General features: G+C 45.1%; 1 protein-coding gene across 1 annotated transcript in view; it reads right to left on the bottom strand.

The window, feature by feature from the left end:
• The window catches only part of LOC149450770 (uncharacterized), a 50817-nt gene that overhangs the window by 13110 nt on the left and 10729 nt on the right, over positions 1–26978 (bottom strand). The window contains exon 4 of the mRNA XM_089691350.1: positions 8185–8277. Coding sequence (XP_089547476.1) covers positions 8185–8277 — 93 coding nt within the window. The remainder of the gene's footprint in view (positions 1–8184; positions 8278–26978) is intronic.

Genomic DNA, 26978 nt, shown 5'->3' with positions numbered 1-26978 from the left:
TAGTGATTGTCACTGTTTTTCAAAGACTCACACTGCTATCCATCTGCCAAACCTTCAACTTGATATCCCTCTAACAGCTTAACTTGCACATCTTTGTAAGGTGGCACACAGATGATTCTTTCCTTTTACAACAGGTGGAGGGAAAGAATCACTCGATTTCACTGTCAGTGTTGATGGGGCAGTGCCTCCTGCAGCGCTCTTGCATCCTGCCAGCATCCTGCCAGCAAGGAGACAGCCTTCCGGGACAGCAGAATACACTAAACGATCAACTTGGGTACAATCAGCCTGCCCATCCATGGATTGAAATTCAGTCTCTGCTGAACTGGCTGAATTTCAATCCATGTATGGCTGGCTTTAGAATACTTGACTATTCCTAATCATCTGCTCTAGTGATTTACCTTTTATCAGACAGATGCAGCATTACAAACTCATTTTTGAGCAAAGGATTCTTAGAGAAATATGGGCAAAGCTTTGTTGGCTATACTTCTATGGATCATGGGGGGTGCAGTTCATTCTGCACTCCTGTGACCTATTTTCAGCCAACAGTCGGGATCCACCCAGATACCTGAACCAGCAGCTGGCTTGGTTTCAGATGTGCTGCTAGGAGACTTAGTCACCAGCTGTGCCCCTCCAGCACTCACTGGAGGTGGTGGAAGTAGCTTGCTGAGTCATGACTGTTCAGAGCAGAGGGAGAACTGAGTGATCAGCAGACCGACCTTATCAGTGTAGAGGTAAGTAACTTTTCTACAATGGCTAACATAGGGGAGACGGCTCACCTAATTGGACTGCAGTGGCTTTGTTAGGTAAGCATTCTACAGTATAGAAAGCATAGGTGTTAGAAGTGGGGGTTGTGGGCCTGTTCAGTTTGATAGTTATGATAGATACCAGTTTTCAAGTTTAAGACTACAGCAACCACCACATTTTCTTTGATAGTGAGGATACATCAGATATGTCCAGGATATAGTTGATCCTAAACATGTAAAAAAAAAAAAAAAAAAAAATCGGTTGATCCACATTTCAGGTCCAACAATGCTGGGCTTAATATAGCTGGAAACCATTGGTGTTTTGTATTTGTTAATTAAGGGTTTGTTATAGAACATACAATAATTCTTCTGTCTGGTAAAAAGTCACAAAATATATCTCCAAAGACTTGTGAAAAAGTAAAGCATTCCCACTACATATGACATGTTCTAACAAGGGATTAGACCATTGCAATATGCATGTACTTGTATTCTGTTTGGAGTGATTGGGAACACACACGAAAATTAAAACCAATCCAAGATTGGGTCTATGCATACATTCCTTCAATAAATGCATGCAATGGTGGTCCAGGCATGCAAGATTTCCTTTAGTGAATTGAGATACCAGAGGAACGGACTCCAGAATACATTACCATTGTTCCTTTGCCAGACAATATGGGGTAGGGTGTGCATTATCAGAAAAATGTTGACCTGACTTTACTTTAAAGGCCTCTAACAAAATAGTATGAGAGATACATGTTCAAAGTATTGATCTGTTGGAATAGATACTTTCTGGCAGCCCAGCTTCAACACCTAATTTGTGCCTCCAAAAAGGTAGTTCCAAGGGAGCTAGCCCCCCCCCCCCCCCCCCATCCTTGTGGAACTGGAATGTGTGGAGGTAGATCCTAGCCTGGCCCTTCCATACTGGGTCACTAAACAGATCTATCCTAAACCATACCCCAGCGATCCACACAAAGGAGTTATGGAGGATATACAGAAGCTGTGGTATTTAGATCCAGTTATGGTGATTTACAACAGATCGGAAGGCAACACCATACTATATTGGAATTTAAAATTATTAAGGAGAGGGACCAAATTCCAAGAGATTGGGAGGATTGAGCATCTCCAAGAAAAAGTAGGACAATCAGCATAAAATGCCATTTCCCCTCCCCAGCAAGCCTCTGAAAGCAATTGAGTCTCCAACTGCTATTGCCAGGGGCTCCATAGGAAGAGTGAAGAGCAAGGGTGACAGGACCCCTACCATGTCACCCTAGCCAGTGTAAAAAATTCTGAACATTCATTGAACATATTGACTCGTGCGCATTAGGGGTGAGTACAGCAATCTATACCAATTTGCAAATGATGGGCCAAACTGAAAAACTGCCCATCTGTGTGGGTATTCAGAATCATATTAAAGGCTACTACTAGTACCAGCACCCCAGGTTTATCAGCTATAAAAAGCAAAAAGGTGGTGCAGTACCTTAGCATTAAATGGAGATGGGATATGCAGATTCAGTAGGACAGTATGCTATACATAAAAAGTGGGTAACTGGTGCTGTCCTGAAAGACTCCTGGAAAAGGAGTTACCGTAAGTAACTTGGCTTTTCCCCCCTGCAGTCTCAGGATAGCACCCTTGATGGGATAAGTGAGAGCACTTACCCATAGGGTGGGACCATCACTTGCAAAACCTTGCATCTGAAGGCCTGCTCTTACCAAGACCAGGTCAAGACTAGTGCTCAAAAGGTAATTGGATCAGGTAGCTGCTTTGCATATCTGTTCTGGAGTTGCACAAGCCAGTTCAGCGTATGTGGCCACCATAGCCTGGGTGAAGCGAGCTCCAGTGCCTTCTGGGACTCCTAGACCTATGGCCAGATATGCCCATCTATTTGACAGTCTCATCCATCTAGCCAAGGTGTGCCTAGAAGCCTTATAGCCCTCTCGCCTCTAAAGATATCAGGAAGTCAGATTCCTTTTTGTAGTATTCTCAGTCTTATCTAAATAGATGAATACCTCTTACCATCTAAAGTGTGAAATTTACTCTCTTGGTCACATGAAGGACTAGAAACAAACTTGGGTAAAAAAATTCTTGTCTGATGAAAACTCAAGGCCATCTTGGGTAAGAAGGCCAGGTCCATTGTAAATTGCTCCCTTCCTCCCAGTTTTTTTTTTTTTCAGATAGGGAAACATTGAAAGGGCTTCTCTCCTTGCTGTGGTAATAGCCACCAAAAATACTGTCTTGAGGGTCCATTTTCAGGGAACCTGAATCCAAAGGCTCAAAAACAAAACAAAAAAAAAAAACAGGGAACTTGTCAGTGCATTGAGCACTGCTGTCAGGTCCCATTTTGGAAATTGACACTCCCTTACTGGCTTTTGTCTGGTAAAAAACTTTTACAAGCTCATCCCTGGTCAAGGGTGACTCCAGAAATACTCCAAGTGCTGAGACCTGGAATTTCAGCATACTCTGCTAGCCCCTTGTCAGCCCCAGCCTGCAGGAATTCCAAGACTGAGGAAGTTTGGGCACACCATCTGTTAAGTTTCCAAACCTTAAAGTAGATTGAATGGGTCTCTTCCTTTCTACTCTATTTAGGAGGGTGGATACCACCATAGCAAAAAATTTCCTCAGCAGCTGTTTTTCAGAAGCCAGGCCACTAGATTACACCTGTACCTAGGGACATAGGACTGGACCCTGAAAGAAGATCCTCTTGGCATGGCAACATCTAGGGAGGACAAGTTGCCAGGGCCACGAGGGTCGAAAACCAGGCTCGCCTGGGCCAGTGTGGGGCTACCCGGATCAGGGATGTTTGCTCAGATCTGAACTATCAGAACCGCTGGCAACAAGGACACTGGGACCTTGGCATTCTACCCTGATGCAAATAGGTCTACAGATGGAGTCTCCCACCTCTGAGGATCTGGTAAACCTCTTGACTGAGCACTCACTGAATCCCTCAGCTACCTCGTGCTGAGTCTGCCACCTGGTTCAAATCCCCCTTCAGGTGGAAAGGGAGGCTACACTGGCCTCAGCCCAGCTGAGCATTCTGAGGCAAGGGCCCACAGTGCTTCATGTCCCTCCTTGTCTGACATATGCCACAACTGAGGTGGGGTCCAAAAGCACCCACACGTTGCTCCCAGCTGCTCCTGAAAGGCCACAAGGGCCTGTGACACCGCTTTCAGTTCAAGATCTGCCCACCTCCTCTGGTAGCCAAGAGACTTGCACCTGCACTCGCATCTGTAGTAACCTCCCTGGGGCCCATAACAGCCCCTGAGCCAAGTTGGTTGACCAGAGTACCTTTCACCGGGGGGGGGGGGGGGGGAACCCATACCAAGCAATCCATAGACTCATGCTGGCAATCCCAACTGTTCAAAATGAAAAGTTGTAGGGGCCACACATGCAGCCCTGCCCACTGCTGGGATGGGTGAGGTTAGGGGACCTAACAGACATGGATTCTCTTAAGGACACAGCCCGACTCCCTAGTAGCTGGCTGATTCCCCTGTCCAACTTAAGAAAACCTTCCTACCCGAGAAGAAAATTCTGAAGGGTGGAATCCAGCTTGTAACCAGGGTTCACCATCCTATGTGCAGGGACCATATGCCCCTTTAAGCCCCTTCCTCTGCTAGCACAATTCAGCCACACCCATATTCTGGCATGGCACATGCTATCTATATCCATTAGTCCCAGGTACGCCAGTGCTCCCAGAACAAGGTTCTGACACCCAAGATTGAACACAGATCCCACCTGTATGTATAGTAGCCATACAGACAATGGGTGTAAAAATGGCAGATGCAGTACACCAGCCCTAGAGCCATCACCTTTAGGCCCATTGAGAACAAAATATGGGAAAATGCTGGAATGTGGTAAAGGTACACATTTCAGTACACACTGCAGCCTGTTTACTTATGTATTTAGCACTTATATTTGCTTTTTGGCCTAGTTTTTCATTTCTGTGCCTAGTTTTACTAGTATCAGAGGCCATCTTCCCCTCCACAGGGTACAGCTTGAGCACCTCCAATCTTGAGTCACATGAGATTTTGCTCAAAAGCACCCCATGCCTTCCATCCAATGTGCTTGATGCTAGATTTAGAATATAAGATTGTAAACAGGCCAGTCATATTAACACTGGTATGTATCACTAATCAGTAGGGAGCATGAGCTTTTCCAATTACACAGCTGTAGTGGTGATGAGGGGGGGGTCAGAGTCCATGTGGGGGCTAACATACAGGAAGCACTGTTCAAAGAAGTGGTTTTTAGCAGTAGCTTACAAACAAGATTTGTATTTATGGATAAACCCAGAGAGGGGGGAGAACCCTGTACAACAGTGGTTCTCAACCTTCCTAATGCCGCGACCCTTTAATACAGTTCATGTTGTGGTGACCCCCAGCCATAAAATTATTTTTGTTGCTACTTGATAACTAATTTTGCAGTGGGGGGAGGAATAGTGCCCCATCGTTGGGGTCAGTGACACCAATGATGGGGCACTATTCCTCCTACTGACACCAATGATACTTACCTTGCCGACTCCTGCTCCAGCCTGGGCTTGCTCCCTCCCTCTCCCATCTACAGCCAGCATACCTGGCTGCAGCAGCACCATCTGCACGCTACAGACACTTACCTGTCAGCTGTCTTCCTTCTCTGGCCGCTCCCTTGCTCGATCTTTGCGCTGCTGCTCGGCTTCCCCTCCTTCACTGGTGAGGAGGCGGAGCTGTTGAGTGATCCCAGGGATGTGGCCAGATGACAGGGGTGGCATGTCATCCTGTGCACACATCGCGTCCAGGGAAATGTGGACGTATCTGCATGTGGGCGGACCTGCCTGGAGACTGAGGGGAGCGGTGTCTCGGTTCCTAAGACCATCGGAAATATGTGTTTTCCGATGGTCTTAGGAGACCTCTGTGATAGGGTTGTTCGACCCCCAAAGGGGTCGCGACCCACAGGTTGAGAACTGCTGCTGTACAATATACACTTACAAAAACTGGGCATAAAGGATTTTTTGGCATAAAACTGTTTAACCACCTGAATTTCTCCTCTGAACAGCAGCACAGACTGGGGAGAGGGAAATGTACTAGGAATTAATTAGGCTCTGCTGTATTGGCATGTGTCAATAGAGAACCAAGACAGGGAGAGGCCAAAGTTAACCACTTGCCGCCTAGCCACTGTAGATATACGGTGGCAGGGCAGCACTCGCAGGCAAAACCACGTTTTAAAACAGTGTGTTTTGTAAACAAATAGGGGGCGACCGCGAGGCGCGCTGCCGCCCTATCTGTCCCACCGATCACCACCGCAGATGTGAGTCGCCGGGTCACAGCTGGTCCTTAGCGGCTGTTTCCCGGCGATCGGCGGCAAACAGTGACAGACAGCACAGCTGCAGTAGCTGTGCTGTTTGTCACTTCCTTGTCAGCTCGAGGATGACCTGATCGAGAAAACAGTTTCTCTCAATCAGCCTTGTCCCATCCAGTACACACCCCCGCCCCCTAGTAAAACAGTCCCCTCACTCCTATAACCCTTCCCAGAATAAAGTTAACCCCTTCCTCCCCATTGCCATTAATACAGTGTCAGTTTTTTGTACTGATCACTGTATTAGTGTTTTTGGGGATGTCAGTGACCCCAAGTCAGTACCCCCAATGTCAGAATGTCCGCCGCAGTCCCGCCACAAGTCCCTGATCGCTGCCATAATTAGTATAAAAAACCCCCTAAAAATCCCAGTTCTTTCCCGCCATTTGTAAACGCTATAACTTTCACGTAAACCAGTTAATTTACACGTATTGGGTTTTTTTTTTTTTTAAGCAGATATGTCGCAGAATGCATTTTGGCAGAAATTTATGACTAAATTTGATTTTTGCATTTTTTTTACTGGACATGTTTTATAGCAAAAAGTCCAAAATATTGTTTTTTCCTCAAAATGGTCAGCTTTTTTTATAGCGCAAAAAATAAAACCGCACAGGCGATCAAATACCACCGAAAGCTCAATTTGTGGGAAAAAAAAAATGTAAATTTCATTTATGTACCGTATTGCATGACCGTGCAATTGTCCGTTAAACTAGCGCAGCGCTGTTTAGCAGAAAAATGGTGTAAATTGCAGTATTTATACCATAGTTTGTAGATGCTATAACTTCCACACAAAGCAATCAATATACACTCATTGGGATTTTTTTTTACCAAAAACATGTAGCAGAATACATTTTGGCCTAAATTTATAACCAACTTTGAGTTTACTATATATTTTTTATAGCTGAAAGTAAAAATATTGTTTTTCTTCAAAATGTTTGGCCTTTGTTTATAGCGTGAAAAATAAAAAGCGCACAGGTGATCAAATTACACCGAAAGAAAGCTCTATTTGTGTGAAAAAAAGGAAGTAAATTTCGTTTGGGTGCAGCATTGCATGACCGCGCAATTATCAGTTGAATTAGTGCAGCGCCGAGTAGCAAAAAGAGGCCTGGTCATTAAGGGGTAAATCCTCTGGAGCTCAAGTGGTTAATACATTCCTGTATTGCCACTACTTTACTATACAATCAGCCAGCTAGGTTTACCCTGATGCCTAGGCTGGATTGAAGTTACAATACTAGTGAGATCCTGGGATTAAAAATATGCTTAACAGTCCTTGAGAAGAGATTGTGCCTAGTGCTCTGCTACAGCTCCTCCATAGGAACACTCAAATTGAGCTTCATCCTGAACTGGAGTTACAGCAGAAATAAACAGTGCTTTTAGCGCACAAGAGGTCTAAGGATCAGAATGGGACAAACTGCTCCCTGCACTTTGTCCTCTGGGAGGGATAAAAAAAAAAAAAAAATTATATAAAAAGGTGATTTTAGACCAGTGTTTTCAACCAATGCACCCTTTAAAATCTGGCAGAATCTCAGGGTACCCCAGTCGAAAACTTAGACAAAACCCACCACTATATAGTTACAGGCCCATCAATACCAATACAAATACACTATTACATGAAACACCAATTGCCATGCTTGCAATTAAACCAGTCATGCTAGAAATGACTACAATCATAACAATTGCTGTACCTCATATGCCTCTCCTCACACCTGCATGTGCCTCCCAGCTTCTGACAAAAGCGCACCACACCAAATCTCCCAGGAACCACTACAGCGCATCAAAGAAAGCTGTGCATGTCCGACTGGCCCTTAGCAACTCAAAGTCATCGGTTGGCAGGATGTGGTCAGGAGGCCCACGCAGCTTTCCAAGCTGCCCGTGGTAGCAAGATACAAGCTGGAAGCAGTGGATCGACACCACTAATTAAAAAAGCTTAACCAAGTGGTGAAAAGAATCACTAGAGATGCCTGCCTAAGTTAAGCAATTTCTGGGTCATTTTGCTCTGGCACCCAGTTGAGAAACATTGCTTTAGGCAACATGGTGGTTTTTTTTTTTTTTTTTTTTTTTTTAAGTATGCTGGCATGCACCATGTGCATTTTACTTTTCTTCATCTTTATACAAACACTTTACCTTCTTCCCAGTTCTCTTCACATGGAGGGCTCTGCCATGTTGAAAGACTCTCTACTTTATGTTTTACGTCAGTTTCATAGTTCTCTCCAAATACTAAAAATAAAAAACATTAGTTTAACATGCTTTGGCAAAAACCTTCTGAAAGACAGCACATTAGATGTCTACACATTAGACTATACATTGAATTCTACTTAAACTTTATAGAAGCAGCCTAGCTTTGAAAAATACATATCTGGAAAGACTTGTGTCTGGGGAAGGCAGCTAATTACTACAAGTTTGACTTGTTACATGCAGATATTCTGTAGCACTGGCTTCAACAGTTCTTTCCCTGCACAGGCCATTCATACAGACTGGCCATTAAAATTACACACTTCACCCAACATCACCATTACTAAATCTACTTAGAGTAAACAAAAAAAAAAAAAAGAAAAAAAAAGAAAAAAAAAGAAGAAAACCCCACACATCACCCTGTAGACTTACCAGTAACAGCATTTCTACAAACTTTCCATGATGGCACACCTGTAATGAGTCTCCTCCCTACAGGAAACAATTTACAGCTGTTACAAGTCCTCTCCCTTCTGTTTAATAAAGTAACTACCAAAACCAACCCACAAGGGGAATTCTACATCAGCACTCAATTACTAGCTTGGGAGTTTTTTCCCCCCGCCCCCCAATAGGGTGGGAAGTAGGAAGGTTCATAGAAATGCAGTTACTGGTAAGTCTAATGGTTGTTTTTCTCCTATCACCTTCCAGGACAGTACACCTGAGAGGATAAGTAACCACAGGCCTACGTTGGGGTGAGAGCACAGCCTGTAACACTTTCCACCCAAGGCCAAGACTTGCTCCGAAAGCATTTTAATCCGGTAATGTTTCAAGAAGGGGTCTTCACTGGATGTGGTGGCTGCACTGCAAATCGGTTCCCTGCAGGAGTCCGCTTTTTTCACCCAAGATGTGGCCATAGCCCTGGTTGAGTCTTTACCTTTGCTGGTGCAGGAAACCTGAACTCTCATAAGCCAAGGCAATAGTTTGTCTGATCCAACTGGAGACCAAAGCCTTAGAGGCTTGAAGTCCCTTCCTTGGTCCAACATAAGAAATTAGATTGTCAGACCTAAAATCTTTGGCCCTATGCAGATAAGTGAGTAGACAACCTCTGCACATCAAGACTGGAATGTCTTTTGCGTTCCAGGGATCACAGAAGGAAGGCAAAGTTATTTCCAGTGTCCTATTGGATAAGGAAACAATTTTGGGCAGGTACAGTTCCAAGAAAAAGTATGTGAACCCCTTGGGATTGTGGAGTTTTGCATGAATTGGGCATAAAATGCGCTCTGAACGTCACAATAGAAGAACAGTCTGCTGAACATAATACTACACAAAATATAGTTGCCATGGTTTAATTGCACATAACATGTAAACATTCACAGTGAAGGGAGGAAAAAGTATGGGAACCTTTTAATAACTGGTTGACCCTCCTTTGGCAGCAATAACCTCAACCAAAAAGTTTCCTGTAGTTGCAGATCAGACCTGCACAACAATCTGGAGTAATTTTGGACCACTCCTTCACAAAATTGTTTCAGTGTAGCAATATTCTTGGGATGTCTGGTGTGAATTGCTCTTAAGGTCATGCCACAGCATTTCAATTGGGTTGAGGTCAGGACTGACTGGGCCACTCCAGAAGGCGTATTCTGTGCTGTTGCAGCCATTGTTTTGTTGAATTACTTGTATGCTTTGGGTCATTGTCCTGTTGCATCACCCATCCTCTGCAGAGCTTCAGTTGGCAGACAGATGGTTGTAAGTTTTCCTGCAAAATGTCTTGATAAACTCTGGAATTCATTTTCCCATCAATGACAATCCGTCCAGGCCCTGAGGCAACAAAGCAGCCCCAAACCATGATGCTCTCTCCGCCATGTTTTACAGTGGGGATGAGGTTGATGGTGTGCTGTGCCTTTTTTTCTCCACACATAGTGTTGTGTGTTCTTCCCAAACAACTCAATCTTGGTTTCATCTGTCCACAGTATATTTTGCCAGTAGTGCTGTGGAACATCCAGGTGCTCTTTCAAACATGCTGCAATATTCTTTGGACAGCAATGGCTTCCTCCGTGGCGTCCTCCCATGTACTCCATTCTTGTTTAATGTTTTCCTTCTTGGCACATGCTAACATTTTTGTTGACACATCTAGAGATTTCTGTAGGTCTTTAGCAGACACTCTGGGATTCTTCTTTACCTCATGCAGCATTCTGTGCTGTGCTCTTACAGTCATTTTTAAAGGACGACCACGCCTAGGGAGTGTAGCAACAGCGCTAAACTTTTTCCATTTGTAGACAGTGTCTTACTGTGGACACATGAACATAAAGGCTTTTGGAGATACTTTTGTAACCCTTTAGTGCTTCATGCAAGTCAACAATTCTTGATCGTAGGTCTTCTGAGAGCTCTTTTCTGTGAGGCATGGGTCACATCAGACAGTGCTTCTTGAAACCAGTAAACCCAAAACAGCTGTGTTTAAGGGCAGGACAGCTGTCAGCAACACATCCAATATCACACTGATTGGAGTCAAGGCTGGCTCAAATTAGCTCTGGGAGAAGTCATTAAGCTAGGGCCTTATATACTTTTTCCTCCCTGCACTGTGAATGTTTACATGTTATGTGCAATTAATACTACACAAACATTAGATGTTGCCATGGTTTATGTTCAGACTGAATGTCATCTAAGACACAATAGAAGAACAGAGCACATTTTATGCCCAATTCATGCAAAACTCCACGTAACCCCAAGGGGTTCACATACTTTTCCTTGCAACTGTACATGGGATCTGGCCTAAGGATGACTATGTAGCAGGAACAAAAGGTTCTTTAACCAACAAAAGTTTGATGTCTCCAACTCTTCTAGCCATGGTGATTGCCAACAAAAAAAAATTTTAATGTCAAAACTTAAAATGAACCTCTATTTGTTCAAAATGGTGCTTCGATAAGGCTTTGAGCACTCTGGTCAGAAAAACCTCTTGTGGCTGGGGTAATTGTTTCCCTGGACAACAAAAACCATTTAAAAGTTCTCTAGCTAATCTAGTATCAAGAAAAATTGAAAGTGCAGCAATTTGTACTTTCAGGGTACCAACTGCCACTCCTCTCTCAACACCATCCTGGAGAAACACCAGGATTATAGGAACAGAGAGGATACTTGTTTGCACCATAAACAAAAGATTTTCCATGCTTTAAGTAAATTTTCCTGGTTACAGGCTTTCTGCTTAGGAGGGTGCCCAGCTGTTCTTTCATACATCTGTATGTTTATGGATGAAAAGCAGACCCCCATGTATTTCAATGGGCTTGTGGGTATAAGTGGAAGAAAATTTTTTACATCAGTTTATTTTTTTTGAATGGAAGAAAACCCCATTCTGCAAACCCCCCCCCCCCCCCCGGAACGGACAAAAAACAGATGTCAACAGATTGTATGCAGCCCAGCAGGTCAGACGGGGGGGGGGGGGTGGGAAACTATCGAGCGACCCCCCCCCCCCAAACCATACCAGGCCACATGCCCTCAACATGGGGGTGCTCCCCCTCAAAGCACCTTGTCCCTATGTTTGTGGACAAGGGCCTCTTCCCCACAACCCTGGGCTGTGGGAGTGCTGGCAGGGGGCTTATTGGAATCTAGAAGCCCCCTTAGCAAGGCGGCCCCCAGATCTCACCCCTCCCCTATGTGAATGAGTATGGGGTACATTGTACTGCTACTCATTCACAAAAAGTGAGGGAAAAAAAAAAAAACTCCACTCCCAACTGCTCTGCTGGCTTAACAGTTTTATATGCAAGGGGCAGGGCCATCATGTATGTGCCCCATGTAATGTCACTGGGTGGCCCCACCCCTTACATATATAAGAACTGTCAAGCTAGCAGTGCAGTCAACTGCAGGAGCAGAGCCTTTTCTTTTTGGGTAGAGACAGGCAGCATGATTGATGTTGGATCTACTTTGACAAGTCCTTAAAGTGTAGTGTGAAAAGACAATCTTTGGGGGATATTTTTTTGAGTATGGGGTACATGGTACCGCTACTCATTCACACATGGTGAGGTGGGATCTGGGGGCCCCCTTGCCCAGGGTTGTGGGGAAGAGGCCCTTGTCCTCGTCAACATGGGGACAAGGCACTTTTTGGGAGGGTTTGAGTCCAGGAGAGCTTCCCTCTTCAAGGAGTCCTGAGGAAGGCAAGTTAGGGTGATCATTTACGGGGGCCTTGATGAGAACTCCAAGCGATAGCCCTCTTGTACTAGTTGGCAGATTTAGGCATGGAGATTCTCCCCCACTGGGAGGCAAAATGTGACAGGCAACCCCCTACCCTGATATTTTGTTTTAGTGCTGGTGTGGAAAACAGCAAATTGCTCCTTTGTCTTCCCCTTTTGTTGCCCCATTACTTTGGTTCCTTTTTGGAACTCTGATGGTTCCACCCTGAAGGGCCAAGAAAAAAAAAAAAAAAAAAAAAAAAAAAAAAAAAAAAGTTTCTCTTGGGTTTAACTGGGAATTTCTTCCCTTTGAGGACTTGGACAACATTGTCCAACACTGGGTGGCACAGCAGGGGGCCTTCAAAGGGGACCACAGTTTACCTTTCAAAGTTAAGTCACCTTCCCATGCTTTAACACAGATAGCACTTCTTGCATGAGTGAATGTTTTCACTCCCCCCCTCATGAAAGGCACTCACTGAGCCCAGATTTAGACTTTCCCAGTCACAGGTGCTGCCATCCTCTGCTCCATGAGGTGGAGCAGCCCGGTCTGCCAGATGACTGCTGTGAGCCACCCTGCTGTCCTCTGGCACCACTCACTTCATCATGCAGCTAGAAGATCCTGCTGATGCCAGAACAAGGCTTCGAGTGCATGCCCTCCTTCCAGCAATCCACTGAGTGCTGGAACCACGTGCGGGAAGAGAGCAGCCGGACAGCATTTCAACACTACAGCAACGGTCACACTTTCCTAGCACTAGAGCCAACTGTGGGCAACCTGTGAGAAGGAAGGAGCCAGCAGGTTAGTTCAACCCGCCCCAGCCTCCCTATGCCTGCCTCACAGGAGTACCATCCAACTATCCCTGGTCTTCTGGTCAAAAACCACAAATGTTCCGTTGTAGGGAGACATGCAATCAATACTGGAGAGCAAGGGGAAGGGAGGGAACAGCTGTAAATTGATTGTTTCCTGTAGGAAGGAGCCTCATGTGTGCCATCCTGGAAGGTAATAAGGAGAAAAACCAGAGTGATTTACCTGTAACAGTTTCCAGAACTTGAGATGGAGTTCCTCTCCTCCAATCAGGAAACAAATTGCCACTTGGTCTTAAGGCAGTCCCTCAGGCCCATGAACAGTTATCCATGAGAACCAAAAGACAGATCTGAATGACATATCAAACAAAACCCCAAATAATTTTAAATCCTAGGGTAGCAACGTGCTGTCCTGGGAGACTACTGGAAAGAGTTACCGGTAAGGCTAACTTTTTTTTTCCCCCAGTCTTCCAGGGCAGCCTTTGAGAGGATAAAGTATTCACCAGATTAGGGGCAGGGGAACCACTGCTTGGAGGACCTACCTCCTAAAGGCCTGGTCCTGGCTAGAAATGAGGTCCAGACTAATGCTGGACAAACAGTTAAGAACCTTGACCAGGTTGCCACCCTGCAGATTTACTCTGGGGTAGCACCTGCTTTTTCTGCCCACGTAGCCACTGAACCCCTGGTGGAGTGCGACTTTAGAACCTTTGGTGGAAGAAGTTGCATAATTCCACAGCATTCAATGATTGCTTGATCCACCAAGGTGTTTTTGGGTGCCTGCTTCCCTTTAAAATAGCATGAAGGCTTCTGAAGACCTAAAATTTGCTTGTAACCTCAAGGTATGTTAAACATCACTGGTCATCCAGGAGGCTCAGGTCTTGCTCCCTACTGTTGGGTGTGTGTTACAGAAGGAGGGCAACACTGTCTTGGGATTTGTGAAAGGCCAAGGCAACCTTTGGTGCAAAGCCTGGGTCTGTCTGCAAATGATTTTGTCTAAAATTCTTAGGAAAGACTTCTTCCCCGAGAGCCTGGATTTTCCCTATCCTGCGGGCCATGGGTATGGCCACTAGGAAGACTTCAGAGTTAAGCTGCATAGTAAGGCTTCCTGCAGCAGCTCAAATTGAGGTTTGAGGATACCGCTCTGCACTACCAATAAGTCCTGATTGGGACATTTCCTGGACTCAGTTTGTTCTTACCCACTGCCTTACAAAGGCTTGAAATGATAGGATCATGCAGAGAGTGCTCAGGGTAAACTGAGAGCTGCTATTTGTACCTTTAGAGTACTCAGCACAAGTCTTATAACCCCTGCTGCAAGAAGTCCAGAATCACTGGAGTGTTCATACTCAGTTTTCACAGCACCACAAGTTGAACTTTGCACACCTTTGTAAATGGCTCTGGTATTCGGTTTCCTAACATTCCGTAAGGTTGCCACAACCTTGTCTGAAAGACCTTTTGCCTTTAACTCTTCAGAAGCCAGGCTGTCCACTTGAAGTTTCCTGGCTTGAGGTGGTAAAGCCCATTCCACTTCAGATCTTCCCTGAGGTGATGCAGCCAAGGTTATTCTGTTGAAAGTGGGAGTTGCAAAAACCACACCCTTTTGGGCCAGAATGGAGTGAACAGAATATCCTGTCTAGTAGGAATTTGTTCTGAACTCTGGGGATCAGGTGAACTGGGGGAAAGGCGTTGTACTTCCTGAAATTCCAGGGATTCTGGAGGGCATTGATTGCTAGGGCTGGATCTTGTGGATTTAGTGAAGATCCACTTTTGTATTTCTGGTTGATGCAAAAAGATCCATTTCTGGCACCACCCAACGATCTGTAAGTTCCGCAAACACGTCCGGATACAGCTCCCATTCCCCTTGTGACAATTCTTGGTGACTAGAGAAAATCCGACACCTGGTTGTGATCCCTTTTAGGTGAGCTACCAACAGGGATAAAAAAAAAAAAAAAAAGTTCATTGCCCGCCAGCAAATCAGAAATCTTGATTAGAGGAGGGCTTCTGGTGCCCCTGTTTAGATGTGACTAATTGAATTGCCAGATAGGATCATGAGGTGGTGACCGCTCACCTGATCCTGAAAATAGGAAATGGCTTTTGCTACTGCCACAAGTTCCCTCCAATTTGAAGAGACCTGGGCTTCTTCTGGGGTCCATTTTCCTTGGGCTGGCTGCCCTCCTAGGTGGGCTCCCTAGCCCCACCTGCTTGCATCCGTCAGCCTTTGCAAAATTGGAAACCAGAGTAATCCCTGACAAAAAGGCGTGCAGTCTCTCCACCACCATAGTGCCCTCTTCACTGCTATTGGCAGACGTACCTTCCTGTCCAGGTCCTCCTGCCCTTGTACTTACAAGTAAGGAATCTAGATGGAACATGGCCCACTGAACAGCTGGAATCACAGATGCCAAACCCAATACAGACATGAGTTTAGATACTGGCTGATTGTTCTGTAGAGACCCCACTCGTCTGATTAGATTTTGAGCTCTTCTGGAAGCACTGTCTTCTGGTCTACTGACTAGAGATAGTATCCTAGAAACAGTGTGTTGAGTGGGACAAAGATTTGACTTGTCCATGTTGAAAATACATCTCAGGGATTGCAACCACTGTTGTGCTTGAACCAGGATTTTCTGTCAGCTGTGCTACCGTGTGGGCCACAAACAGGAGGCTGTCCAGATATGAAACCACTATCATGGGCTTCAACCTCGACGATGCTAGAGTCTCTGCTAGTACCTTTGTAAATATCTGTGATGAAGAGGAAAGATCAAAACGGGAAGCACGCTGCTCTGGAAATTACACTTTCCAGATCTCCATTGCCAGCCTCAATTTCTGAGAGTCTTCTCGAATGGGGACATTGAGGTAGGCATCCCTCAAGTCCATGGTTTCCATGAACACTTTGATAAAGAATGTTTAGGGGGGGGGGGAAAAAAAATTTTTTTTAACAGCTTCTTGACCACGAACATGGAATAAAACGCCTTTCCCCTTTCTTCCCTTGGAACTGGGATAAGCACTTCTTGGTCTACCCCCAGGAGGAGAGAGTGAGTGCTTGAGCCTTTTCAGGATCTCTAAAGTTTTGTCGGAAGAAATCTCTTGAAGGATAGTGTTGAACTCCAGAGCATAACCCTCAGTGATGAGGACATTCATTGGCTGTAATCTTCTGCCAATGGGGAAGGAAGGTAGCCAGCCTTCCTCCCACTGGTGTCCCAAAGTCACCATTTTGGGATTATGCCAGAAGAGCCAAACAACATTCCTCTTTGGTTTCTCCTTGTGACCAGTCCAGTGCTTTTGGCTGTTCCCCTGCTTTCTTCCTGTGGATGGTCCTGAAAACCTTCTGGAAAGGTTTTTTGCTTTTCTGCAGGGAAGGCCTCTTGTCTGCTGTTCTCTCCAAGGCCACATCCAAACCTGGCCCAAACAGCAGGTTTCCTGAAAAGAGAATATTACATAATTTTAACTTTGGCTAAAAACCTGGTCTGTGGGTATGGCATCAGAGAGCACTGTTAGAGCCCCTGCTCTTGTAGAGACTCAGCAGATGTATCCGAGTGACTGCTTTGAAGAGACCTGGCATGGAATTCAGAATCCCCTCCGTCAGAGGCATTCTTGTGATCCTATAACAGTCAACCAGAAACCCAGATTTCTGGTGACAGGTTGTAGCTTAGGTAGGTTTTAGGCTACCACGTTAGTCTCCAAGGCTCTTAAGGATTATCGCCTCTTATCCAAGCAGTCCTTAAAATGCCCCATGCCTTCAGAGACAAGTGCCAACTTTAGTCCTTCACATCATCCAAGGACAACTTAAATTTAGGGCCTTTCCTTTTCCTGCTCCAATTTCAAACTGGAAGTGTTTGCATCACTAGGCACCAGGCTAATTGCCCTGTCCACCGACATCCTGAGACCCTGAAGCCATCAATCCTGGTGAGGACTGACTTGCTGGAGAAGCCGAAGTTCTGATATCTGCAATCAGCTTCTTAAACTTTAAAAAAGGTAGGACATTTCCTCCTAGACTGATCCAAAGAAATTTGCATAAAGGGTGTGACTTTAACAAACTGACACTTTACAAAGCAGTTCCATGTGCTCCGTATGGATCTTTAGCCTACATTTTTCACAGTACTTTTTACCAATGTGCTTGGGCTGCTTCACCTGCCAAGGCATAAAATACAGGGGGCCCTGGTGGTCAAACAACTCACTGCCAGAAATGTGCACCGGATAAACAACCCTGCTTCCTGCTGTGCCCCAGACTGCTAGGTTTTCCTAAACAACCCAGGCACCAGTGGGTGTTTTTTCTAGGATTTTGGGTCTACCTGCTTCACGCCAGTACTAGTTTCCCCTGGAGCCTGTGTGGATGGCAGCTCAGTCATCCCTCTTGGGCTGTGTGGTTCTCACTGTCCCATGCAGCAGCTTCCACAAGTAGAACCAGCTGGCCTCCTCTCCCTGTGCCTTTAAGGGGTTGGGACCACTTCCCCTGGGTGCATGGCAATTATGCCATCCCGCCCTGTGACATTTCTGGGTCAAGCAGCTCCACCACCTACCAGGGCCGCCAAGGGGATATTCCACCACTGTCTCCACCACACCTGGGCTCAGAGGGAGTGGGAACAGATCACTCGCCACAGCCAAGGAGGGAGCAACACGGCCACCCATGCCGACCACCTCCACCAACTTTGTCAGCAAATTAAGCTGACCTCCAGAGCAGAGCTCTTCCCCCACAGGCAGCTCTTGCAAGATTGAGCCTCAGGCAACATGTCCCCTCCAGAGGAGGAAACAACTGGTCATGGGCCTGAGGGATCGGCTTAAAAAATGAAGTGGCAACTGGGGAAAGTGCCTTTGTATACATCTCGAGCAAGATTACTGTTCCCAAGTCTCATATGACCTGAAGAGCACATCACATTGTCTCCAGCAACTTTGTGTGGGTGATTAATACCAGTGTTTTTAGACAGATCCTGTCTAACAGAATTGCAGTAAAAGAATTAGCCAGGCAAGAGGTAGAGCTAAAATGTAGTGAGCAAATATGTCTCACTGTATGTATGTACAGTTAAAGTGTCATTAAACCCACAACCGTAAAATCAGTCTGTATATGCAGTAAAGCATGCTTGATATACTCACTGTGGAACCTAAAGGGCTAATCCTCTGCATTGAGTAAAAATGCTGCTTAATCCAAATTTGTTTTTCTTCACACATGGTAATGATTGTTACTAAAATAGGTTTCTCTTCTGCTTGATACTATGTTGCAGATAGTGGCTAATGTTTAACTCTTACTGATATGTGCAGCTGTAAAATGGCATAGTAAATTGTACAGAAATAAGGGAAACATTACTTAATAGGAATAGATTTACCGATTTCATACAGTACACGTGTAAAGCACTACATTAACAGATTTAAAATGATTCAAAATTACAAACGCCAAGCAAAAAAAAAACCCAATGTATTTCTGATAATGTGGTTATTATGGATCTGTATGGGGATTATAACAGTTACACATCCCATACACATTAAATGTTACCTTTTAAAATTAAAAATATGGATAAAATTAAATCTGGAGATTAACGGGGCTAATACGGTAACTTAACCCATTTTGGATAAGCAAATGCATGTAATTTTTCTATGGTACATTTTGTTGATACATACCCATATTCTTTTCTGAAATGAAATAGGATCCTTGGCATGTGTATCCACAATCCACCCATAATCTCATGTAGAAAAATGGCTATTCTCTTATCATAAACAAAGTGTTCCTAGGCATGTTTAACCATAACATTCCACCCATAATCCCCATATAGAAAAATTAAATATACCCATAATCTTTTCTGAAATGAAATATGATCCTTGGCATATTTATTTTTCTGAAAGGATTAGGTGTATAGTTTTTTTCCCCCCATGGGAGATTATAGGTGGAATATCATGGTTAAACATGCATAGGAACACATTTGACCTGTTTCTGATAAGTATATGGGAATAGCCATTTTTCTACATGGGGATTGTGAATACACATGCCAGGGACCATATTAACCAATCTCTATAATTCTAGGTATAGTTATTTTTCTACATGTGTTAACAATGATATTCCACCTAATATTAAACATGTAGAAAAATAACTATACCCATATTCTTAGGAGAAACTTGTCAAATATAGTCATTGACATGTATCTGCAATCATCCACTCATAATCCCACCTAGAAAAATGGCTATTCTCCTATTCACAGGGAAGTGAAATGTGTTCCTAGACATGTTTAATATTAGGTGGAATATCATTGTTAACACATGTCTAGGAACACATTTCACTTCCCTGTGAATAGGAGAATAGCCATTTTTCCAGGTGGGATTATGAGTGGATGATTGCAGATACATGTCAATGACTATATTTGACAAGTTTCTCCTAAGAATATGGGTATAGTTATTTTTCTATGGGGATTATGGGTGGATTTTTTTTTTTTTTTTTAAACATACCTAGGAACACATTTGACCCCTTTCTGATACAAATATGACAAGTTATTTTTGTACATGGGATTATGGGTGTATTAAGGTTGACACACATGGAAAGAACTGTATTTTACCTATTCCTGAAAAGATGGGCATTTTTAACCATGATATTCCACCCATTATGCCCAAGAATACATTTGACCTGTTTCAGATAATATGAAAATAGTTTGACATGGGGATTATAGGTGGAAGATTACAGATACAAGTCAAGAATGATATTTGAATTGTTTCCCTTAATATGAGAATAGCCATTTTTCTACATGGGGGATTATGGGTGGATGATTGCAGGTACACATGCCAAGGACCACATTTGACCCATTTCTCTTGAGAATATGGGTATGGTTATTTTTTCCTATGGGGATTATGGGTGGAATATCATGGTTAAACATGCCTGGGAACACATTTGACCCCTTTCTGATGAGAATAGCTATTTTCTACATGGGGATTATGGGTGTATTGAGGATACACATGGCAAGAACCATATTTCACCTATTTCCAAAAAGATTATGGACAGTTTTTTCTACATGGGGATCAAGTGTGGAATATCATGGTGAAACATTGCTAGGAACACATTTGACCCCTGATAAGAATGAGAATAGTTCTATTTCTACATTGGGATTATGGGTGGAATATTGTTTTTTAAATTCCTAGGAACACATTAGATCCCTTTGTGATATGAGAATAGTTATTTCTACATGGGGATTTTGGGTGTATTCTTGTGGATACAGCTGGCAAGAACCGTATTTGACCCATTCCTGAAAAGATTATGGGCATAATTTTGGGGAAAAAAAAAATTGGCACCCCTGCATTTGTCAGAAAATGCACCACTTCACTCAGAAATTTGTTGCAATGACATTTTGGCACTTTTTGTCATACCAATACAAATATAAACAAAGTAGAGAAACAGAAAGCCAAATCTAACATTCCACACAAAAAAACTCAATTGACTGAACAAACATTGGCACCCTCAATTTAATATTTAGTAGCACACCCCTTGGAAAAAAAAATAACTGAACTCAATCTTTTCTCATAACCATCAATGAGTTTTACACCTCTACTGGAATTTTGGACCCCTCTTTTCACCAGCTGTGCCAGGTATCTCAGATTGGAAGCCTCCTCTCCCCCCCCCCCCCCAAAACTGCTGTTCTGAGATTTCTTCCCAGGTGCTCTATGGGATTAAGATCTGGACTCACTGCTGGCCAGATAATTATTCTCCAGGGGTCAAATGTGTTCCTGGGCCTGTTTATAATTTTCTACCCATAATCCCCATGTAGAAAATATATACCCATAATTTCAGAAATGGGTAATATGGTTCTTGCCATATGTATCCACAATACATCATAATCCCCATGTAGAAAAACACCATCATATTTTTATCAGAAAGGGGTCAAATGTGTTCCTAGGCATGCTTAGCCATGATATGTCACCCATAATACCCATGCAGAAAATAGCTACTCCCATATTTTTATCAGAAAAAAAAAAGTCAAAGTGTTTGGCATGTTTACCATATTCCACTCATATTACCCATGTAGAAAAGAACTATACCTATAATTTCAGAAATAGGTCAAATATGGTCCTTGGCATGTGTATTCACAATACATCCATAATCCCCATGTAGAAAAATCATCATCAGAAACAGGTCAAAATGTGTTCCTAGGCATCAGGGGTGGACTAACCATTTGGAAACTTGGCCACTGCCTGAGGTCAGTAGGGCCCCATGAGATGCCCCTGGTAACTTTCATAGCTTTTTGAGTTTGGGCAAGGACACAGGGGCCCCATGATCCTATTGCCCAGGGCCCCATGAATTGTCAATCCGCCCCTGCTAGGCATGTTTAACCATGATATTCCACCCATAATCACCATGTACAAAAATAACTATACCCATATTCTTAGGAGAAACATGTCAAATATGACGTGTATCTGCAATTATCCACCCATAATCCTCATTTTTATTGGAAAGGGGTCAGATGTGTTCCTTGGCATCTTTAAAAAAAAAAATATTCCACCCATAATCCCCATGTAGAAAAAAAAAAAAAAAACCAAGTCACACTTACGGTAATGTCTTTTCCAGTAGTCTTTCAGGACAGCACCTTGAGACCTTGGCTCCTCCCCCTGAGGAAACACCTCCACCCAAAATAAAAAGCTCTCCACTCTCCTCCAACCTCAGTTCTTAAGCAACCATACCTCCGGTCACCTGGGGAGACAACATGACCATAATAAGACACTCGAATAGCCAAATATCAACACTGGGTGGGTAATTGGTGCTGTCTAGGAAAGACTACTGGAAAAGAAGTTACCGCAAGTGTAACTTTATTTTTCCCCTTTCGTCTTTCAGGACAGCACTTTGAGAGGATAAGAGCGTACTCTCCCCTTGGGCGGGCTAACTGCTTGCAGTACCTTACGTCCAAAGGCCTGCTCCTGCACCGAGACCAAGTCGAGTCTCTAATGCCTTACAAAATGTATCGTAGCTGGACCAGGTTGCTGCCCTGCAGATTTGTCTTGGGGAAGCACCTGCCAGCTCAGCCTGGGTAGTTGCTACTGCTTTGGTGGAATGCACCCCAATTCCCTCTGGGGCCTCTAGGCCCTCCGCTTGGTATGCACCTGCAATTGCCAGCTTTAACCTTCTGGCCAGTGTCCTTCTAGAAGCTCTTGCCCTTCCTAATCCCAGCGAAAGAAAAAAAGCAAAAAGATTCCGTGCTCCTAAACCCCTTTGTCTTTTCAAGGTACAGCAGCACGCACCTTCTAACATCTAATGTAGTCTCTCCTGAATTTTCCCAACCAGGTCAGAAAAAAAAAATAAAAAAATAAAAAAAAAAAAAAGGAGGGGTAGCACTATATCCTGCTCCCTCTGGAACCTCTGGGCCACCTTCGGAATGAAGGATGGGTCCGTCCTAAATACCACTATCTGAAAAAAACCTGTAAATAGGGGGCTCTGACTGATAGGGCTTCTAGCTCGCACACCTTCCTCGTTGTGGTAATCGCCACTAAAAGTGGTGTCTTAATTGTAAAGTCTCTTATCGGGCAGGGATCTAAGGGCTCAAACGGGGCCTTAATCAGTACCCCAAGCACTTTTGCCAAGTCCCACATTGGGAAAGGTCTGGACCCTGGAGGTCTGCCTTCTCAGGGCCTTAAAAAAAAAAAAAAAACCACAACACAAATCTCACTACCAAAGCCTCCCTGGCTAAGGGCGTCTCCAAAAACATGCTGAGGGCTGAAACCTGGCCCTTGAGCATGCTGATAGCAAGTCCCTTATTGGCTCCTGCTTGCAGAAACCCCAAAACTGATACCACGCTATGGGTTGCTACCGACGCCTTATCGCACCAAGCTGGAAAGCAACCCCAAATCCTGCTATGAATGGCCTGGGTCTCCTTCCTGCTAGCCAGCAGCGTAGCTACCAACTTGGTCAAAAGCCCCCCCCCCCCCACTTCCTTACGATCGCCTGAAACACTTCTGCATTTAGGGCCCATTTCGACTCTGAGCAGCGTCCTGCTCAGGAAATCTGCTGTCTGATTCAGTTCCCCTTTCAGGTGCACTGGAGGCAGGGAAGCCAGGTTTCTCTGCCCAGGATAAAACTACTACTGCTAGGGACCTGAGAGCCTTGCTCCTTGTCACTCCCTGTTTATATAAGCTACTGCCATAGCATTGTCCGTCATGATCTGCACGTGCTGGCCCCTGATCCTGTCTTGGAAGGAGCGGAGAGCCTCCCATACTGCCCTCAACTCCTTCCAATTCGAGGATTCTCCTTAGGGACCACTCCCCCTGAGCCACTGAGTCTTCTATGTGGGCTCCCCACACAAGAGCGCTGGCATCTGTCATAACCTCCCTGGTTACCGAAAACCACCACAACAGCCCCTGGGTCATGTTGGCCGACAAGTAGGCTATAACCGCAATCCCTCTTAGATGGATTGGAACCAATGCTTCTGTCAGTATCTTGGTAAAAGCCCTTGGGGAGGAGGATAGACCAAATGGCAGGGCCCTGAACTGCCAATGGCATACTCCTGCTCCCCCTTGTACTGCCAACCTGAGAAAGTGCTGTGAGGGTTCTGCGATGGGTACATGAAGGTATGCACCCCTTAAATCTATAGAGGCCATAAATGCTCCAGGCGAGAGTAGGGCTCCGATTGTAAAAAATAGAGTCCATGCAGCATTTTTTGTATCGCAACGATTTGTTTAGGGGTTTCAGGTTCAGAATCAGCCTGAAGGCTCCTGACTGCTTCTGAACCACAAATACATGGGAATAGAAACCCTTTCCCTTTTCTGCTTCTGGGACCTTGGCTAAGACCCTGATCCTCCAAGTCCCTCAGCAAGTCCATTAGGGCTGAGGCCCTTGCTGGGCCCCTTGGCAGGGCTGTCACCAAAAATCTTTCTGGTGGCAGTTCCAAAAACTCCAGCTGATAACCCCTTCTCACAAGGTCTAAAATAAGGGGCTGGAAACTGCCACTTCCCACTGTGGGAGAAAGGCCGCCAATCTTCCTCCCGCCCCCCTCCCCTGCCTCTTCCTCTCTGCCCCCAAAACCTTCTCTGTCCCTCTGACCTGAGGTCCTGTCTCTTTGCCAGGCGCGATCTCCAAGTCCCCACTCCTGCAGCTTCCTTTTTAGGGGGGACGGAAGGACTTTCCTGTCTGCCGTACGGTCTAGGACTTCCTCCAACCCCGGCCCAAACAGGAAATCCCCTGCAAAGGGGATGCCACACAACTTACACCTTCGACATGATATCACCCTGCCATGTTTTCAACCACAAGGCCCTCCTAGCTGAGTTTGTTAGGGCTGCTGACCTGGCCCCCAGCTTCACCAACTCTGCAGAAGCATCCGCAATATACCCCACACCTTGTAATAAGTTCTCAAATGAAGCCAGAATTTTCTCTTTGGGGGAGTCTGGCCACAATATGGGCCTGCAACTGTTAACTAGTACAGTAGATTTCTGGCCACGACAGTTGTGGCCATGGAAGGTTTGGTTTCAGATTTGACAGGGTGGAATCCAAAGCCTTTAAGGAGGGATTCTGCTCTCCTGTCTAACAAATTCGGCAAGACCCCCATATCCTCGAACGCCAGGTCAGTTTTCCTCACTGTTTGTGAAAAGGCTGCGTCGAGCTTGGGGTTTATTCCACACGGCCCCGGGATCCTCACTAAATGGAAACCTAAGAGCTCTAGAAAAGGGCTTCCTTTCTGGGTTCTGCCACTCTTCCTGGTGCATGAGATCTTAGCTGATACTATCAGGAAAAACTGCTTTTGTTCCTCTAATCCCTGGTACATTTGATAATGGAAGGACAAGGTCTTAGCTTCCTCCTTAATGTCTAAGGTTTCATATATGGCCCCTAAAAGGTCATCCATCTCCTCTAGGGATAATTTTTACCGAGATGGGCCCCTGAACTCATCTGAGGGACCCTCCCCAGCTGACTCCTCTTCCGATTGGGAATCCACAGAGGGTTCCTCATCCTCCCCTGTTACGAGGAGTTCCCTGCTCTGACTTGCTGAGGCCGGGGGGGGGGGGGAGGGGCTGTCTGGGGAACAGCCAACCTTTCCATGAGACTCTTGAAAGAGTTGAAGGTAATGGTCAGCTCCTTTACTGACCTGGTCACCCTGTTCTGGCCTCTCCTCCTTTACTAACCCTTCAATGCAAGGGCTGCAAAGAAGCTTCCTCCAAGATTCCTTTAAAACAGACTTGCAGGACGGGCATCTGCACTTAGGCGCCTGATGCCTAAGCTTCTCCCGGTCCTTGCCCTAAAAGACAAAAGGGAGCCTATCACTCCCCTGCGCCCCCCCCCCCCCCACACTTTCACGGCAGGGCCTAACACCCTCCGACAGGACCCTCCCCCTGCCCAAGAAGATCCTCTCACCAGAGGGTCCGAGAATACCCTAGGAGCTAGGGGCCACTAGGTAGGGGAGGACTCCTGAGTTACCTTACCTGAGACTGGCTGGTGTTGGCATGCCCTGGCCCTGTTTCTTCTGCTCCCGACATCCTTCCCAGGAGGGTGGTTGCCTGATGTGGTAGCCTGTCCCCCAGGCTGTTCTGCTCCGCCCTTTGAAATTCGCGCGCTGCGGTGTCAAGAGCTGCGGCTGGAAGCCGTGACCCTGAGAGAAGCCCCACCCCTTCCGCCGGAACTGCCGTCCCTGACATCTGGCCCGGCAAGCTCCATTGACAGCCAGCATGGGAAGGAGCGGGACTCCTCCCTGATCCTCAGCAGATCCCACTGTGGCCACCCCAACTCAGAGGGGGGCGGAGAGCAGGTACGTGCTACCCCGTCCCCCAGGGTGCACGCTCGCTGCACGGCAGCAGGCCCGGGGAGGATCACAGCTGGACACTCCGGCCTTCACTCCCTGCTGCCCCGAGTCTCCCAGCCGGCTCTCCGACCCTTGGCTCAGACCTAACCTGTGCCTGACAGCACCTTGAGCTTCCTCATGCGTCTCCCCACCGGAGGAAACACCTGAACTGACGTCGGAGGGGAGAGCTTTTTATTTTGGGTGGAGGGGTTTCCTCAGGTGGGGAGGAGCCGAGGTCTCAAGGTGCTGTCCTGAAAGACGAAAGGGGAAAATGTCTATTCTTATTCTTATAAGAAAAGGGGTCAAATCTGTGTTCCTGTGCATGTTTAACTGATATTCCACCCATAATCCCCATACAGAAAAACTATACCTATATTCTTAGGAGAACATGTCCAGTGTGGTCCTTGGTATGTGTATCTGCAATCATCCACCCATAATCCCCATGTAGAATTATGCCCATAATCTTTTCAGAAACAGGTCCAATACTGTTTGCCATGTGTATCTACAATACACCCATAATTCCCATGTAGAAAAACAACTATACCCATAATCATTTCAGAAATTGGTAAACATGATCCTTGGCATGTGTATCAATCCACCAATAATCCCCATCTAGAAAATACACTTATCAGAAAGGGGTCAAATGTGTTCATAGGCATGTTTAACCATGATATTCTACCCATAATCCCCATGTAGAAAAACTATACCCATAATCTTGTCATAGACAGATTAAATATGATCCTTGGCATGTGTATCCACAAAAATGCACCCATAATCCCCATGTAGAAAGTGATATCCATTTGCTTATCCAAAATAGGTTAAGTGTTACCATGATATTCCTATAATCCCCATATATAAAAGTAATTTTAACCAAAATTTTTATCTAAAACAAAAGTGAAATTTAATTTATATGGGATGTGCAACCATTATATTCCAGCTATAATCCCCATGAGAATCATTAATCACATCAGAAATGCATACTTTATCTTCATTTTTTTAAAAACATTTTTCCAGGTTCCTAATAAAAAAAAACAGTTGAAATTTAGTGCTATACATGTACTGTATAAAATCATTAAAT

This window comes from Staurois parvus, unplaced genomic scaffold (genome assembly GCF_062004578.1).
Source record: "Staurois parvus isolate SC_StPar_1 unplaced genomic scaffold, SC_StPar_1.0 ptg000562l, whole genome shotgun sequence".
In the NCBI taxonomy this organism is placed as follows: Eukaryota; Metazoa; Chordata; class Amphibia; order Anura; family Ranidae; genus Staurois; species Staurois parvus.
This window is presented reverse-complemented; position numbering and strand designations above follow the sequence as displayed.